This window comes from Apus apus, chromosome 1, assembly GCF_020740795.1.
Source record: "Apus apus isolate bApuApu2 chromosome 1, bApuApu2.pri.cur, whole genome shotgun sequence".
In the NCBI taxonomy this organism is placed as follows: Eukaryota; Metazoa; Chordata; class Aves; order Apodiformes; family Apodidae; genus Apus; species Apus apus.
This window is the reverse complement of record NC_067282.1, coordinates 75509394-75528685: the sequence shown is the minus strand read 5'-3', so window position 1 is coordinate 75528685 and position 19292 is coordinate 75509394. Positions and strand designations below refer to the sequence as shown.

The window sequence follows — 19292 nt, the reverse complement described above, 5'->3', positions numbered from 1 at the left end:
TTTCTTGCTCTGTATGTGTTACCAGGCTGCAAACATGCAAGTAACAAATTACCCAACTATACAAAGAGTTTTCCTCTAGTATTGCAACTGATATATACCAGGAACAGTTTATCAACAACATACTCCTAACATACTGTACACTGTAAATCCAAACATAAAACTTATTGCAAACTGGTGGATTTTTTCAATACAAATCTCAGCCTAATTTGTAAGAGAGAAAGAAGGCCTCAAAAGTGCTGGTGAAAACAATTTTTGGAATCACATTTATAATGTAATTTTGTAAGCATTCTCTATTTTATGGAAGGTAAAATCTTGTGGTCTGATCAACATGTCAAAATCAAAGTTGAAAGGGAGGGGGGGGAAAAAGTTCTTCCTAAATATCCTGCAAGATAAATACCTGTATGAGACAACAATGATCTACATGCTTCAAACCACAACCTTGGTGGTGTGAAATTGAGACAGTTAATACCTTATAAGAAGCTGGGATTAGATACAGGTTTCTACTAGCTACATAGGCTCAAGAATAGCTTTGCAATATCATTAACAAAGGCAACCCTCCTCCCTATGATGTGGCTTTAAAGCTGTAACTGAAAGAGAAAGATTATATGGTGTAGCTTGGGTGCTCTGAAAGGCCAACAAGTTTCCTTCCAGTTTCACCTTTCCAAATGAGTAGTTTTCTCAAAAGTACAATGCATGAGACTAAAGTAGAGCAACTCCTATAAACACAGTTCTTCATGCCTGCTCTCTCTGTGGATTCAGGGACACTGGCCATTACTGAAACATACCATCTTCCACGGGCTGCAAAACTCTCCCATTTTTGTACCACGTAACATTGCCTTCGGGATAACTGTCTCTTGCAACACACTCCCCGAGCTGCAAAACAGATAGGAATTAGTCACTGTTTTTTTCTCTACTATCATTTAATATAAACCTATTTTTGCTTATGCTGCTTTGAGTAAACATCTCTAGAAAGTTCAACTGCTTAGCCTGCACCTTTTTTTTTTTTTTTTTAAATAGGACAAATCCCATCAGTGAAGCTTAAGTGCAATTTGGAAGAAGGGTCAGAGGTGGGTCTGAGATCAGCACAATCCCTGCTTGCTTGCAGCACCAGGCAGGGTTAATAGGAGTGGATAGGGAACTGCTCGGCACTGAGCCTGGCTATAGACCAGCATCTCTCATTGGCACGTGTGCACGCATGCACCCCCTCTGAGCCTCAATCTATCACCTCTCACCATCGTGATTGTAAAAGGACTTCAGGCAGCCGTCAGGCACATAACTTTGAGGGAGAAAGCTGCTCTTACCATTTGTAGCTTCTCTGTTTCTAAGAAGTCTGCTTGATGTAAGATTTCTGGTTGTGAGGGTTGTTCTAAAACAAATAGGATAAAGGTACTAGTGAAGGGAGCAACAGCTGTTTGAAAACCAAAAAGTTACTACAAGATACATGAACTTCAAAACTAAGTAGAACAATCTGGCCTGGTATAGTCTTACCTATGCTTTGCCATTAAGATAAAGTCAGATACTTCTACTTCGGTACTAGCAAATGGATTGAAAAGGAAAAACCATCACCCTAAAATTTGTCATACTTTCCATAATGAATTCCACTTACTCTGACAATTTATATTCTAGCCAGGCAAACTCTTTCAGCACCTGGGAGGAGAGAACCTGATCTAATCTATCTGATTTATATGATACACATGCTGGAGAAGGAACCAGTGGTACAGAAACTATAGCAACAGAAGAGCAGCTTTACTGTGGATATTACTGTAGCTAAGCTGTCACATTATAAAGGAACAAATGCAACCTACTGATTCTTCTAATGTTTATTTTTCCTAACTGGGATTGTTACATTTAAGAAATTCAGATTATAGAGATAAGTGTAATTACTTTAACTGATTCTGAGTTAGTTATGACTCTCTTAAAAAAAATAAACTTTTATGCCAGTGCCAATATGTCTTCTTATTTACTTTTATTATGGTAGATGGACCTCTTATCTTGCCAAAGTGGAGAATCTATCAGAGTTTCCATCATAAAAAAATACTTTCTAGAGAATATATAACTTGTCTGTTAAAACTGTTTGGCCTGAAGCCTGGAATGCAAATTTTCATCTCCAAAAGACAGTTTTCCCCATGATTTTAACAGAAAAGGGGAAGAGTGAGGAGATAAAAACTAAATATTTGTTTATACAGAAGAAGAACGGCTGTGCACCCTAAGATATACTGCTTAAGTAAGCATACATACTATGTATGTTGACCTACTGAAACATCCTTAACCATGCCAACTTATAGAATGTTTCCCAAATGAAGCTCCCTATAAAATAATGTATGCATGTCAGTAATCTCAGTCCAAAAGGAATTTCACACTATCTTTCACACCAAATGATCCCAACACACTGACGAAGTTACTGATGGGCAGGTGTACTGTTCCTGCTGTCACAAAGCTGGCAAGCCTACATATTTCCACAATAATTCAGTCTCCGTGCGTGTGCATACATGTGTGCACATGTGTTTGTGTGTACACAAATGCAAAGATATCCTTTGACTGGGAGACTATGCCAGGATGGAACAGGAACAGCTCAAAAAGGAAATGAAAGACAACAAATGAAGCTGTTCATTTAACATTTTCAAACAAGTTTTCTTGTGACAAAACCAAAAAACAAACAGAAGAGACAGTCAAAGCTATACACCAAAATCACCACAATTTCTTCAAAGGGCTAATAAAGATTTTTTTATTTAAATATATGTACATGTTTATTTCTCTTTTGTAAGGTTTAAAGGAAAAGAGTTAACCTATTTTCTGTGAAAGCCTGTCAAGGACAAAACATTTCAGGAAAATGAGGTTTTAAAAGACCATTAACAGGCTTTCTGGTTCAGAATTTTGGGTCCCATGAACAGGCATAGCTGGCTGCCTGTCACAGTCACCAGCTGACCAAACCACAACCCCTTTCTCAGCTTTGCTTCCTTTCATCTCTCATCTCCTCCAAGACTGGCTTGAGAAGACCTCCTCTGTGCTTCGGACCCCCCACCACAATGCTCCTACCAAGGAAAGGACCCCTTCCTCTGTGGCTGTCCCTATTTAGAGTGCTCTCCTGACAAAACAGGAGCTCCAGTTGAGATGCAACCACCTGCTCTCTCAGAGCAGCCTCTGCAAGGGAATTTCTGCTGCCAGATCCTCACAGCTGCCTGTGCACCAAGGTAATTCACTATAAAGACTAATTTGGCATTCACTAGCTCAGCGTCTGAAGCGAGAAGAAATTTTAAACTTGGCAGCAGCAGTGCCCACTTTGGTGGGTTTGTAACTTCAGCACACTGCTTATCTCTCAGCTTAAGAGCTTGCCAGGGTACTTAGCAACTCTATATTATATAGGTCCTGTAATAGGGAGGAAGAGATTTCACTGTCTGCAAAAGCCAAGCATTGGTGTAGCAGGACAGCAGTTCATGTCCGCTGGGCTGCTTTGCTTTGGAAACTGGCCATTTAATTCCAGAAAGAAGATGTTGACAGGATCCATCTGGAAAGCTGGCAAAGCTTGTTTGAGAAGTCCAGTCAGTGCAACTAGCAGGTGGTACCTGTGCAATGAGCCATTTCAGCTCGTTAGTTCTGAGATAATCAGTTAGTACAGCAGAGGACGTGACAAGCTCCAGTGAAAGCCAGCTTCAGTCATGACTTCTAGGATACAGCTGAGTTTCGGGTACACAAGATTTTTGGTTTACAGGGTTTTGCACTGCTGTAACCTATCTCGGTATCTGAGATTCAACAAGTTAGAAAGTCCACTGGTTAAATAAATTAAGCTTGCAGGCTACTCTTTCTTCATTTGAACAAGCAAGCAAGTGAGCAAGCAATAACAAAAAATGAAACCCCAAACCCCAGACTCAAGGAAGTCAAATGCAAAGAAAGGTTAAGAGAACCTTAACTCAAGTTGTGACCTCAGAATGAAAAACTGCAAAGGTATTTTTTTCTTGCAGTGCTAAGTTAGCCACGTTACATGCATGGAATCCCCTATTCTTATCTTCGTTAGTAAATAGAAGCTTTCTCTATTAGTATTAATATATACAATGAAACATACAATCTGTGCTCCATGGCTGAGTTAGCATTGTGTTAATATTTTGTACAGTACACAGTAATTCAAGCAGCTAGCATTTAGTTTTACCATATACTACTGTCTCATCTACATATTTACTGCTGTGCGATAAGTAAACATAATAATTCTTTACCATTTCCTTTGAAGTGCTGTATTTACTAAGCCTGCTCTGAGCACACTCCTCCCTGTTGTCATTAATTCGATTTTTCTTGTAGTCAAATGCAAAGTGAAACAAGGTAGAGGAATTATGTTGACTACTAATCAAGCTTCAAACTCATTTATGCCACTGAGAAACTTGTGCCTAGACACAACTGATAACTCCCTAACACCTTCTGCCTGAAAGACGAGTAAGGGTGCCCCTCCAAAAAAGGATTAACATTTTTTCAAAGCAGAAGTGTGATCTGTTTGAAACCGCCCATCCTTGTGAGCAACACGTTCCTACAACAGGGACTTACTCAGACTGTGTAAATCTCCATCTGAAGAGCAACAATGGCCAAAAAAAGCCACGTAAAAACATGAAGCTGAGGAAGATACCCACTGCATTCACAGGGCAGCATTTACAAACATTAACCTTACCCCAGCGGGCCTCCACCCCTTTAAAGCAGTAACAGGCAGCCTCCACAAGCTGAGTCAGAGTCTGAGAGATTACATGTCTGCTCTGAATCAGCACCAGGAAGAGGCCAGGTTTGTCCACACTCTTGTGCAAGCTCAGAGCAGGACTGTGCCTCAGAGCACGGGATTCACACTGTGGATCAGCTGTGCAATTGGTTTGTAGTGCTACCAAACACTAATAAACTTTGCTGTGCTCTAAAGCAGAACTGCTTCCTCCTGAAAGTTCAGGAGGGGAAAAAATAAGCATTTGGGGCTATCAGCTCAATTGCCAAACTCTTCCTTGCTCATTCACAGTTCATACCATTGCACACTAGCTGCTCAGAGCTGATTCAAACCTCTCCGCTGATTTCACCCTGCAGACCGCACACAGTTAACACTTCCCTCCTGCAGAAAAATTCTCTCAGAGAACAAATGGAAAATAACCAGTGCTAATATTACATTTTTCGTTTCCAAGGCCAAATGACATCACATAAGTGAGTCATTATCAAAGCCTAAAATTCTCTTTGAGCCAGCACTTATCATGAATAAACTGCAAGTGCAGGCAGTCCTGTTACGTAAATGCCACCAGTAGATTACATTCTTGAAAGCTCCAGAAATTTGCTAGTCTTTGTAATTTACACAGCCAGAGTTACTTTCCTAGCTTTAATCTTTCCCTTAAACAAAAGTTTTCATAATTTACAATTCAAATCTTGATGAATGTTAACAGTAGTAGCAACCAGATTACTTACTGAAGACTTTGACTATCGTTGGCTCTTCAGAAACATCATCTTCTGTAACTAGCATGCATACAAATCTCTTTTCATCACTGATTCTTGCATTCTTGATGGTTAATGTATAGTTTTCTGAGAGACTCAACCTGTCTTTGTAGTCTGGTACATCATCATACTGTACATTTTTTTTTGTTGATGATCTGAAGGCAATAAATACTGGAGAACCATTTGGCATTTCCTGTAATAAAAGGAAAAACACCTCTATTTTGCATAAACACTCATTAGAAGTTCCTGACGATCTGCAATTGGTACAAACCTGTAATTTAAAAAATTTGAAATCTGCATCAGATGGCATTTCTCCTAATTAACTTCTGCTGTACAAACAAGAAACTCAGTGGTTTAAGACTGCCATGGTACACATCGAGAATCATGGCACTAGAAATAATTTCAATCCTTTGGCTCAATCTCAGCATAGCATAGGGCTTTCTCTGATGAAGGCTGGTGGTTCTGGCACCACCTGCTTCTGTCTGTATGAAAGTGTGTTTGAAATAGAAGCACTCGTGAGCTAGGCTCAAAAGCTTCAGTTTCCTTTTTTTCATGATGGTTTTACATATTCATACTGTTTGTCTGGGATAGTCAGACTTCATTCCAAATGCAGGATTTAATCAGGCACAACTGCCTATTTTATTCTAAATTAGTTTTTAGCTTTTTTTCCCCCCTCTGTTTTTAAAGGACTCAAGAGCCTGTGGTATGGCAATATACATACAATCAAATATTGTTATTTATGCATCTCAAGATAATTTGCAAAATATAATTTTCTAGACACGCTCCTTATATCAATCAGTAGGTAGCTGCCATCCTAAGAAGGAACACAAAGTTGTCAGCCTTGCACAAACCTACCGTATCAAAAATTTATTTTTCTGAGAGACAAAGTTACAGGCCGAGTTCTGCACAATTTAATTTTCCTCCCTCCTACACACACACACACAGAGCAGGGACACTCTCTGCCTTTAAAGACAGTGAGGTGAAAGGCTGACTCTACTTTCAGCATTGTGCTGGGGGCTGAGGTTTTCACTCCCTTTTATCCCTTGCACCTTGCGGCACTGATGCAAGTAGTGTTCCCAGCACAATACCTCAGCTTGACTGCAGAGGCCACAAAAGCATGATGATGCTGTGACAAGAGATGAGTGGTGTCAGAGCCAGGCAGGGAGCAGGAGACAACAGCTAACATTAAGTTTAAACTCCCTTAGAGTCCTTCTCCCTCTCCCACTTTTAACTCTTGGAGTACTCTAGATGTGTGCCACACAGGAAAGCAAGCTTTGCCTTGACTCAATACATGCAAAGCTAGCTGGTAAGTGCAAATGGGCTCTTAAGTCCATAAGCCTACCCAGGGCACGGGCACACGCAGGTAGAAACCAAAAGGAGCAACACCTGCTCCTGTCATGGTGCATGTCTCCCAGTGCCCCCAAGCTCCCACCAGCAACCTGAATTGCTACTGACAAGGCACCAGCACAGGAAACCGAGTTCCTTCTTCCAATGAAATAATCACCTCATCAAAAAACCCCTAAACCAACCCTCCCCCTGCTGAAAACAAGGAAGCTGCCCTAGGACAATAGGTATCAGTGTGGGCTGTGTCAAGAATTTTGTACTATAGCAATTGGAAGGACTTCTCTGCACCTTAGGTTTCATGTCCCTTTCCGTTTAGAAGAAGCTATAACATCTCCATTTGCTGCTTAGCACTTGTCTGAGATGAACAATCAAAGCACTGGAAAGAGACAATACATTTCCTTTTTTGTCAAAATAGCCTTGCATCTTCATACAGATCAACTTCTTCCCAAGAAAGTCAGCAGAATTGTCGTGGGTTTCTTGTTTCTCTCCTGCCTGGCTTGCCAACAATGTCACGGTTTGGGCCCAACACGACAACAGAGGAACAGCCCCATGGCGACTCACTCGACTCTCCCCGCACGCACACACACACTCTGGGATGAGGAGGACAAAGCTCATGGGTTGAGACAAAGGACAAGGAGGGTTCTTCACTGATTAAGGGCCTGGGCAAAACAGACTCAACTTGGAGAAAAAAATTAATTAATTAATTTAATACTAATCAAACACACACAGGACACAGACAACACACAGAGCAGGGCTTGCATATGTTACCCCACCCCTCCCTTCTTCCCAGGCCCAAATCACTTTGCTCCCAGTTTCTCTCCCTCCTTCCCCCCAGCAGCACAGGGGGACAGGGGATGGGGTTTAGAGACACTTCACAGGCTGGTGGTTCCTGCTGCTCCTTCCTCCTCAGGAAGGATTTCTTACAGTCCTTCCATGTTTCCTCATGGGGTCCCTGCCATGGGAGAGAGTCCTCCACCAACCTCTCCTTCATGAGTCCTTCCCACGAGGTCCGGAGCTGCTCCAGCCTGGGCTTCCCACAGAGTCACAGGCTCTTTCGGGAACAGCCACCTCCCCTGGCGCCAGGGACTTCCACAGCTGCGCAACCAGAGTCCACTGGCAGCAAATCCACTGGCCACAAAATCCAAGTGCAGTGGCCAAGTTCACCCCTCCTGACACCTTCATGGAATGTTCCACCATGTTCCTCCACAAGTGCAGGGGGACAGCTGCCATCTCACCATGGGCTGCAGGGAAACTTCTGCTTGGGCACCTTCTTCCCCTTCTTCTTCACCAACCACCAGCACCGCTCTCCTCCTCCAGCACAGCTCCTCTCCCTTCTCTGCTTGCTCTACTCAGGTATTATCTCACTTCTTTCATATGTTAATCGCTGAGGTGTATTTATTATCCCTCTAATGGCTCCTTGGCTGGGTCTGGAGCTAGGGGAGCTCTCAGCTTCTTTCTGGAGCCACCCACGGGGCTCCCTCCTCCACTAACAAAAAACCCACCAAATCAAACCAGAACAAGAATAAAAACCACATTGCAAAACACAGGTTCAGCATCTTCTGAATGCTTATATGAAACAGTTTCACTGTCTCTTTTTAGGGAAATGTCATCCAGAGACTTCTGACCCCGTTTCCCAAAACATGTTTGTGGAGCAGGAACTCCTGAGTGGATGAAGTCTGCAAAAGCTGCAAACTTCCAGGTACAAGGGAAGGAGCCAGAGGGGATGATGTAACACGCCCAGTGGCAGACTAGTCTGCTATAAAACAGAAAGGAGGATGCCACTTAGGGAGAACTGTGTAATTTTAAATCCACTGTCAGAGTAGAACATCCCATTTTATTGCTGGTTACATTGTGGTCTGAGCACAAGAGGAGATTTCTACAGATTTTATAGAGGCAGGAAAACCAGTTGACCTGATGTCAGTCTGAGAAGCAAAAGGGTTTTCAGGATCCTGGTGTTTTCTTCTGCATATACTTCCAGATTTTGTTTGACTTGCATATGCTTATTCTCTGTTTGGCCCTGGATACTGATCACATGTAGAAAAAGAACATCCTGCAGCATTCTTACTGCAGGCTGTTCAAGACAACCCAGGAGAGTATTCCTGTTTTTGCCTCCGTTCTCCATGCACTGGGAATGGCAGAATGAAACCACCCACAACTCTATTAAAGTCAAGTCTACCCTCTTTCTTGCTGTACATCAAACACACTGAAGCATGAAACAGTACTGAGTGACTCTCAGACCAATCAGAGCCAAGGACAGCACCTTCTCAGGACTGAAGGACACCCTGCTTCAGCCAACCCACTTCAGAAGTATTCCAATATAGAACGATGGCTCTGTCTAGCAAGCGAGACAACACTGGGTAAACATGCCAGATCTCTAATACAAGTTGGCAGAGAACTCCCAAAGAATTATTTCTCTTGAACAATGAAATTAATTTCTCAAACCTCTAATCTATCCTGGGCAGAAATTATGCAGATTGCAATCTTGCAGTCTTTTCAAACACAAGAATGAATGTCTTTGCACCTGAGGCAGAAATCCTATCAATTGGAGTCTTGTACTCTCATACATAAGAAATACACACCTTCTTATACCAGCTCTAATATATGTAAAGGTAAGCTATACTTACATATTTCCATTTTCCAAACATAAGACCATCTGGAACTTCTAGACGACAAGGCATAGTGATAGTATCTCCATATACTGCATTTACTGTGTACAATCCCAGAGCTAGAAGAGAAACAGAAAGAGAGGAAACAATTTTAAGCGTTTTTTCTGATATAGTGGGAGCTAAGTGGATTTTGAAACAGGATTACACCTGCTCAACTGGATGAACATGTACACTATGATCAGTATCCATAGCTTTTGTTCCAAACTTAAAACTTCAAAAGGAAAATCTCTAAACCTTTATTTTCTCTTTCTGAAAAACCAGCCACTCTGCCTGGAGAGGTTATGTTGCAATGCAATATTGTGAGAAGGCCTGCAGACAAGTGATATTCTGACTGCTACACTACATGAAAAACTCAGAAAAGAGAGTGCTATTTAAATGCTGGTTTCCCTTAAACCTCAGAAACAAACTAGTCTGCACATTCAAATTTTGGAAAAATGAAGTGAAATACTCCTATGAATTATTTAATAATAGCTTTTTCTGAAAACCCCAGCACAATGTTGTTGTGCTAATGCATAGAGATTTATAAAATAAAACTGATCCACTTATTTTCACTGTCCAAAACATGTCAATTGAACAAAAACAACAGACCCTAAAGTGATGAAAGGGGAAGACATAGTATCAGGTTGGTACATTTGCTGTAATGCAACTTTGCTTTGCTCCTATTTTATGTGGTTATCCCTGCTCTCTGTGATACTTGCTGCTCCTCACACTGGAGGGAGGTTTTGAGTGTGCTGGCTGCCCACACATCTGCAGTGTTTGTCAAGGTGTTTCTCCCAGAGACTAAAGACGTCCCGTTTTACTTTCCCTCCATTTGCAACTGGAGCTGCAAAATCAAGGGCTTGTTGCCAAAGATATACTATTTAAGAGAAAGCAGTAGGATGCTAGTGATGTAGTCAGGGCCACAGAATCACTCAGTCCTCCTAGAGACATTAATTCTTCTGGAGATTCTTGCTAGAGCTGCAAAAGCAAACCTGTTCCTATGCACTTCCAAAGACCTGAGCCGCAGACCCCATCTGTTCCCAAAGCAGCCACTGGGATGACCTGACAATCCTATTGAGTGCGTATATGCACTCTAGAGGGAGGTTTTCCCAAGGGATTTTTTTTCTGTAAACAAAATGTCTTTTGGAAGAGCCAAACACCAAATTTCTTGCCTACAATACAAATAAGACAGATTCCAGAGCATTTCCTTAAGTGAGGACTTCAGAGCTCACTATTAGCACCAGCTTGTATTTATCTTTTGTATCACAGTGTCAACCAGGCTGTGACTTGCGCTGTGTCGTACTGCACAAAGAAACGGTGCTCCAAAATTCCTTAGAGAAGCTTACAATTTGTATGGCACTGCATGGTAAGGCAGAGAAGGAGGCTGGAGTTCAATGAACTAAAGGAACACAGGAGATAACAGGCATCACTTCTCACACCCACCTTAAACTTTCTTCACACCGAACAACTGCTAATCTTCGGATTTTGTTTTACAGTTAGTCACCAAAGTACTTTAAGTACATCATTCACACTATAAGGACTGTATGCTCTAATTTGCTGTATGGTTTACAAAGACCAGCTGTTTTTTAACTGACAATAGCAGTTGGTCCACTAGATGGTGCTGAACAAGTGCAATCTCTGAAAATTAATCAAACAATTTTTTTTAAAGAAATCAGCTAATGTCAATTTAATGGAAATAGGACCGATGTTTTAGGAAATCAAAACATAAATTGAAGTAAAATTCAAAGCTGAAACAAATTTTTCCCTTGACTTTCTCTTGCACTCATTCTGATCTCTGGGAGAGGGACAACACAACTTCAGCTTTGCAAGTTGACTCCCAACTTTCAATCCTGCTGAAGCTCAAAAACCAGTCCTTTTCGGTTCCTCTCTCACAAGGGTGCAAAATTACAAAATACTTGCAAATATATTAGCAAGCTGATTAGCACCCCTTCAAATTCCAATCATTTAGCAATCTGAAATTCTGTAATAGTTATTTTGCATCCCATGGAAAAACCTAAAACTGCTCCTACTGCTAGGAGACATTCCCTGTCATTAGAGGAAAACAAAATGACCCTGTGGGATCTATAATGTCTCTCCTAGATGCTCCTTTAACCCCTGTAAGTTGCTAAGGTAACAAGTACACGCTACCAAAGACCTAACAACCAGCCTCACCAGTGAGAATGAAACTGCTTCTGGAAAGGATTTACATTTACTGCATTCGGAGCAGGCAATTGATGCGTGGCCTGACAAAGAGAAAGCCTGGCCCCTGATTTCAGAAGAACCCTTTCATCTGAAAGGCATTCCTTAAGAGGGACACCCTCCCACCCCAATAATAATGTCTTGCTATAAATTATGCCTAAACTAAAATAATACATTTTCCCAGAATTTTTTTAAAGACAGAACCAGAAAGACACAGGTTTTACTTTACATACAGATAAACAGTCCTTACAAGAATTAAAGAGGTCCTACTGTAAAATTCTCCTCCCGTTTGTGTAGCAACGAATCTAGGTTATTTAAGCAGTGCAAACTAGTTGAATGATTGCGAACTTTCAGTGCAGGAACTGCAGTCATATCCACAAAATAACTTTGCAAACCTATATATTTAAAAAACAAGCAGACAAAAAACCGCCTCAACAAATTTGGAAATTCCTCTCTCTGTTGTTACTAGATATATGTGTAAAATGGTGGGTTGAAGAAGAAAATAGAAAATGATTGCTTAGTGGTATGACAGTTCTTACCATCAACTACTATTTTCTGAGAGCCCTTTACCTAGTTTCCATTGCATTCTAAGAAAATGAACTCAGGATCTACAAATATGTAACAAATTGCTCCATTGCTCCCACAACACAGGGTCAATGTCAAGACCCTTGTATCTCATTAACTGCAGGAGTGTGAAATGGAAATGTAGGAAATAACACTACAAGAAATCACTGGACATCATGCCCTGCCTTGCTGTATTTCTGATGCACCTTTCCATAGCTAATTAAGAGCTCAGCCAGCTCTCCCCTGCATGATGTTGCTTTCTAAAACTGAGCCAGTGCTGTTAATAACACTAATTCAGAAGCAGGATCTCAACCCACATACATAAGGAAAAGCTCTACCTGAAATTGCTATGAATTACACTCATATACCAGGTTAATCCAGCTCACTTTCCTTCCATGTCTTTACATACAGGTTTGAGCAGGCTGAGGTATAATACATTTCCTCTTCTTTGATCTAATGCTGAAGAAACTCTGAGGCAGATTACCTTTCCACATAGGTTCAGACACAGGAAGAAAGCAGCAGCATCAGGAGGTATGACAACTCAAAGAATGATCCCAGCAGGACACTGCTAAATTGAGATGGCATTTGCTTTTGATGCCTTTAATTACAGTACTTTCCATGTCCTCATAGGAGTCCTAACTGGCATGCTTCTTTGTCCTCCTTTCTGTCTGTGTTTCACAAGGGAAGAACCAATCAGTACCCACATATTTGTGGGACAAAACAAAAAATCTGACTATTTGATCAGAGGGAGATGATGCTGTTATTTTATATCCTCACCTAGAGTATACAATGCAGGTCATAATTTAGACCAATTATTAATTTTAAACCAATGGGATCATAGAAGAGGAATGGATAGAAGGTATCTAAAAATCAGAAAGCTGATGTTTCTCCAAGGAAATAACAAAAGCTGTAGGAAGCATGGTGAAAGCAGCCACGTTTTCCACCTCTACCTTCCATTTGAAATACCAATTATTTTTCTTGCTGCAAACACCTTTTTTAAGTGCGTTACTTGTGTAACAAATGTAAAACGGAACAAGGGCTGTTCAAACACCCTTTAAAATGGAAGATCCACGGGAGACTATGAACCTGTATCTGTAAACTATGACTAGCAGAGGTACAGCCTGAAACTTCACCAGCCTACTCCACTGACTCACAACACAGCTTATTTCCACTTACTAAAGCAACGGAAAACCAGGTGGCTGTATGTCCCTCCATACCCTGGAGTCTACTGATTTAAAAGATGTTTTCATCTACGAATGTGTCTGGTATTTTCCTTCTCATCTAATTTTTCACTGCTGATGATTCTGCCCCAGCAGGTTCAGCAATGATGCCTTCTTTTAATTTTTCTGGAGCCAAGGAGCAAGGTATCATTACCAGAGAACAGCAGGACACATTGGCTGCTGGTTCTTTGCAGCAATCATCAGTAGCAAGCAGCAGAGGTCAATTAGTGGCTTCTGGAATGGAAGTGTCCAAACCTAAGAGCTATTACGTGAATTTAGCACCTACTTTGGAAATCTTAGTTAACTACTTTGGAAACTCTAAGTTAGGATTAGCAGTTGAGGTTTTGGCCTTCCCATCTTATCTCCAGGTAGCCCAGATTATCTTGTACTTAATATGCTGTGGGAGGTTAAAAAGCTTTGCCTTGTGAAATAAATATTTTATTAAGCTGCTTGCTATTAGCACGAAAGTAGCAATTAGCAGACTTTTCTTTTTGCCTTCCACTTCCTACAGGGATTTGGAGTATACAGGCATACACATAGATCCTCCTTAACATCCACTTAGGTAGCAGCCTAAATAGTTGGTAGCAGCCTAAATAGTTGGTACCAGCCTAAATTATTTCCTTTATGAAACATCAGTATTTCATAAAAAAAACAGTAACTGCATGTTCTTAGGATCAAGAAGCCACTATTTAGAATCACAGAAGCATTTAGATTGGAAAAGACTCTTAGAATAATTGAGTCTAACAGTAAACCTAACACTGCCAAGTCCACCACTAAATCATGTCCCTAAGTACCACATTTACTTGTCTTTTTAATACCTCCAGGGATGGTGATTCAACCACTTTCCTGGGCAGCAGTGCTTGATAACCCTTTTGGTGAAGAAGTTTTTTCTAATACCTAATGTAAACCTCCCCTAGCACAACTGAAGGCCACTTCCTGACACCCACCTTTCTACAACTTCCTTTCAGGTATTTGTAGAGAGCAGAAAGGTCTCCCCTGAGCCTCCTTTTCTCCAGCGTAAACAACCCCAGTTTCCTCAGCTGCTCCTCAGAATACTTGTGCTCTAGACCCTCCACTAGCTTTCTTGCTCTTCTTTGGACATGCTGTTATTAACAGTAACTTTAAAAATATATTTTTAAAGACAAAGCAGTATATGAATGATAGATGGGTGTTGGTATAATGCAGAACTCTCCAGCTTTGAATTAGACAAGACTCAACAGCAGTTACTTATTGTCCCAACTGTTGATACTGGATAATGTCTTAAAGTGGATTATAATATTAAAAGTATTTTCCATTTAATTTAAAAAATATTTAAAGAACATATTACAATGGTTCACAGAATCACCAAATGGCTATGGTTGGAAGGGACCCCTGGAAGTCATCTGGTCCAATCCCCCTGCTCAAGTAGGGCAACCTACAGCCAGTTGTCCAGAACCATGTCCAGATGGGCTTTTTAGTATGCCCAAGGTCGAATACTTCACAACCTCTATGGGCAACTTTTGCCAATGCTCAGTCACCCTCACAGGAAGAGAGTGTTTCATGACATTTAAAGTTATGTCCTGCAGTTCAGTTTGTGCCCACCACATCTTGTCCTATTACTGGGTATCACTGAAAAGAGTCTGGCTCCACCTTCTTTGCACCCTCCCTTCAGGTATTTGTACACATTGTGAGATACCTCTGTAGCCTTCTCTTCTCTGGGCTGAACAATCCCATCCCCCTCACCCTTTCCTCATAGGAGAGATTCTCCAGTCCATCATTTTCATGGCCTCTCATTGGACTCTCTCCAGTATGTCCATCTCTCTCTCACACTGGGCACCCAGAAATGTACACACTGCTCCAAATGTGGCCTCACAAGCACAAAGCAGAGAGGAAGGATCACCTCCCACTATCTGCTGGCAATACTTTGCCTAATGCAGCCCAGAATACCATTAGCCCTCTATACTGCAAAGGCACATCACTGGCTCATGTTCAACTTGGTGTCTACCAGGACCTCCACGATCTTTTTTTGCAAAGCTTTCTGGCTGGTTGGCCACCTTCCATGCTTCATGCAAGTTGGACTCTTCAGACAGAACTAAACTTTTAAATTGTTTTTTTTTCTTCCTCTCTTTTCCTTGCCTGGCAAAAGGTAACTTTTCCAGTAAAATACTCAGTAAACTTTAAAGACATGGACAACACCAAACATGGAAACAGAAGGGAAGGGAAGACACAGCAAACACGTCATGGACCTACCTGGGTCTGACAAAGTCAGTTGGAAAAAGGTTAAGTTCTACATGGATATAACGGGACTTCAATAATCTTTTTTGCCAAGCCATAATAGCCTGGAGGCCAAACACCACCCAGTCTTAAGTCTGCAGACCTCTGTAACAGAGGCCCAGGTGCCATTTTTTAATAAACTCCTCCTTGTGATCCAGCTCATTCAATGAAAATGAGCCTCTTCACATGAGCTACAACAGGCACCCTTACACACAGCTCACACAGATGTCCCCTTGGTCAGTAATCTTCCAACACAGTAAAAAAAACAAACACAAGATGTGCTTCAGGATGTCAAAAGATCAGTTAAAGGAAGCTGGGAATCAAAATAAGAGCAAACACTTCCAAGAAAAGTTATCATCTTCATCGTACAAGTCTGGTTAAAGACAAAAGAGTGTGTGTTTGTGGATATGTTATCTGACACAGGTTATATAAACAGCATATTGTTCTTTTATCTACCTGTTTAAATAGTAAAAGAAATTTACACATCGGTGACTAGGACTTCAAAAGACTACTAGTTACAAGAGAATCAGCAACTCAAGGAGAATCTGTTAGTTTCCAAGTGAGAGACTAACTGCAGATAAATATATCCAATTGTATATAATTTAACATACACTTGTAAAACAACATAACAGAACTTGTTGAAGGGTTTCTTATGTTTTATCACAGCATTCCTTTAAATGGGTTTTAAACTCTGAATAATATTAGAGTGCAGAAAATTTTAACACCAAAGGAAAAAAATATTTTCTCATCTGATAAGCACTGATGATGTCAGTTATTAATTGGAATAAGTAAAGTTTTGGGGAAAAAATCACATTCCGAAAAAAATCATACAAAAGAGAAGAAAAGAGGCACAGAAAAAAACCAGCTTACATAACAGTGAAACAGCAAGAATTAGAAAAAAAACCAAAATGATCCAAGCTAGAGAAAAACACATCCCAAGTAGTCAACTGCCTGTCCTTAATGACAGGCCTGCAAGACACCTGCAAGACGGATAAAAGGGATGGAAAGGAGGCTTCCCCACAACTTATCTGAATTATAGCCTTGAGCATGAGGTAGAAAATACTAAATAATTGGATTAAAAATATTAGCATACTATTAATATATTAATGTGCTATTAGCATACTAAAAAATACACCCATAGGCTACAGAGACCCCTACTAACAGAGTGTCCTCCCACTGTTCGAGCATGCATAGTGAAATTTTTGAGCATTGCCATTTTAAATAGAAGTGAGGAACTAGTTAGTCTTGTGTGCCCTTTCTGTGCAGAACTGGATATTAAAGCAAGTATCTCAACTCTGAGTGTGGATTGGCTTCCTGCATACAGAGTGAGCAAAGTAATTTGGTCCCACAAAGAAGGGAGGGGTGGGGTATTTAAGCCCTGGTTTTTATTTTCTCTTTGCCCTGTTTTGATTTGATTAGTGACAAATTAAACTGATTTTTTCTCTAACTTGTGTCTGTTTTGACTGTGACCATAACTGCTGAGTGAGCCCTCCCTCTCCTTGTCTTGACCCACAAGTTTTTCATTAGATTTTCTCCTCCCTGTCCCACAGTGCAACAAAGGGTGAGTAAGTGGGTGCTTGGTTCCTTGTTGCCAGCTGGGCTGACATTTGGGAAGACCCAACTCAAAATATGGTTGTGACTCTGGAAGCCATTGAGTTCTCTTTTTACAAGCTTGTCAGAGAAACACCTACTTTAAGCTCCAAAGACACAAGTAGCCAAACCAGCACAAACAGGAGCACTTATGCGCTTAACACTGAGTACTCAGGTTAGGGAGATGGGGCATGGCACCATCAAGGCATCAGGCAGTATACATCATGAAACAGGCAGAGCATTTTAAGCTAAATAGATACTGAAAACACCACAGCTGGAGAGCAAGCACTAAATGTGAGCAGAATTCAGTGATCATTACTCTACACAAAGCATTATGCTTGTTTAAAACACCTACATTTTCTCCTTATAGATGAGGGAAAAATACTAAAGGAAGCTCATCAGAAATCCTCTTGCCTATGAACACTAACAACTAATATGCTGCTACTCCTTTCAAATTCCATACAAATAAAATGTTTTCCCTGTTAGTACAAAGAAACCACCTATAATTAGGAACTAGCTGAGATAACCTGTCCCAGCTGACCAAGGCTGCACAAGCTCAATCACCTTATCAGTAAAGAAATACTCAGCCTCCTCCTCCATCTCTGGTCAAGAAGACAGAAGCCAAAGAATGCTTCTCACTGGCATTCTGCTCTGTAGTTCAGCCACTTATGTACTGCATGGGGTGGAACAGTTTTCCTACACAAGCACAGAGACTGGCTTTCTTCTATGTGACCCTAAGTGCAAGCTCACGGCTGGGGCCTCCATGAGTTTAGGTCCAAAATTTCAGAGCACTTTAACCACAGTTTTCAATGTCCTACAACACAACCAAATAAAACTCCAGATGCTGTGTGCCTATTCATAAACCAGACTACTTGATTGCTGTTTATTTCACTGAGAGCTATTTCTGCTCTCAGATTTCAAAACATCCAGCTGCTTCAGTATTTTGGTGGCTATTTTCCTCACTTCCTACACCAGAATATAGCTTTTGCATCTGTACTCTGCCTTCCTGTAAGTTTTGCTTGTAGCTTGATTTGGAACAATTTTAGCACAAGATTTAGAAAAGATTGAGGGAAATTTCAATCTGCAAGGCAGAGGTCTTAGAAAGTTACATCCTTCCAAGAGCAGATGAGTTTGTAATAGATGCTACAGTCCATCTTTTACCAGGGTGAATCATTACTGTAATCTTTAACCTAGGGAGTTTCACAATGAGCACTTCTCTGAACATTTTCCATCATCCTTGCTGTTTTAGGAGCACACTGGAGAACAGACAAAAAGAAAGCTTCTTCAGTCTGAACTTACCAAAATGCCTAGGTTGCATCTAAATAACCATGACTAACAAACTTTTGTCAGCTTAGGAACTTTGTATGTCATATATAAAGCAATAATCATGACACTAATCGTAATCATCAACAATTTCTATAATTTCTGACAGGTATGCAAAAGAAACTTGTACACAGTCATACTCAAAATTCAAACATTAGTGTTGCTAATTGAAGTAAAACAGATATTGCCTTTCAAGTCAGCAAAGCTTTCAAATTATATAAAAAAGCTCTTCCTAGCATTAGCTTCTGCAAAGCTTCAGAACAAACTATCAGTTCAAAGTTCAGTACTGATGCAAAATGCTACTGCAAAATTAATTACTCATATCAGCACATCGATGTTCCTGTCTTCCCACCTCAGACTCTGTTCCAATGCCCACCTCCAAGAAGACAAAAGAAACTGCTAAGACCAATAACTCTGAAATGGGAGCAGCAAAGCTCTATTTGCTTGGCAGCAGTAATTACATCTCTGCTTTTTAACCCAGTCCCTTTAAATCAGGGAGGCTCCAAAATCTACTAAAGAACTGGAAGGAAAACCCATGAAATCCATCAGTGCCTTTATACCGCATGGGCTTTGTTATAGCAAAATATTCCTTTCAAAGGGAAAGTCCTAAGTTACCTTCCACAAACCACCACCCCAAAATATCACCTGTGATTTCCAAGACCTTCTAATCACACAGTTTTACGGAAACCCTAGCTTTTGGCTCAGAATTACA

General features: G+C 40.8%; 1 protein-coding gene across 2 annotated transcripts in view; it reads right to left on the bottom strand.

Moving 5' to 3' along the window:
• Positions 1–19292, bottom strand: part of ALCAM (activated leukocyte cell adhesion molecule) — a 122933-nt gene that overhangs the window by 28461 nt on the left and 75180 nt on the right. For both annotated transcript variants that reach the window (XM_051638378.1, XM_051638387.1), the window contains exons 2-5: positions 9411–9511; positions 5416–5635; positions 1302–1366; positions 786–873 (exon numbers count right to left, since the gene is read on the bottom strand). In XM_051638378.1, the coding sequence (XP_051494338.1) occupies positions 786–873; positions 1302–1366; positions 5416–5635; positions 9411–9511 (474 nt within the window). The remainder of the gene's footprint in view (positions 1–785; positions 874–1301; positions 1367–5415; positions 5636–9410; positions 9512–19292) is intronic.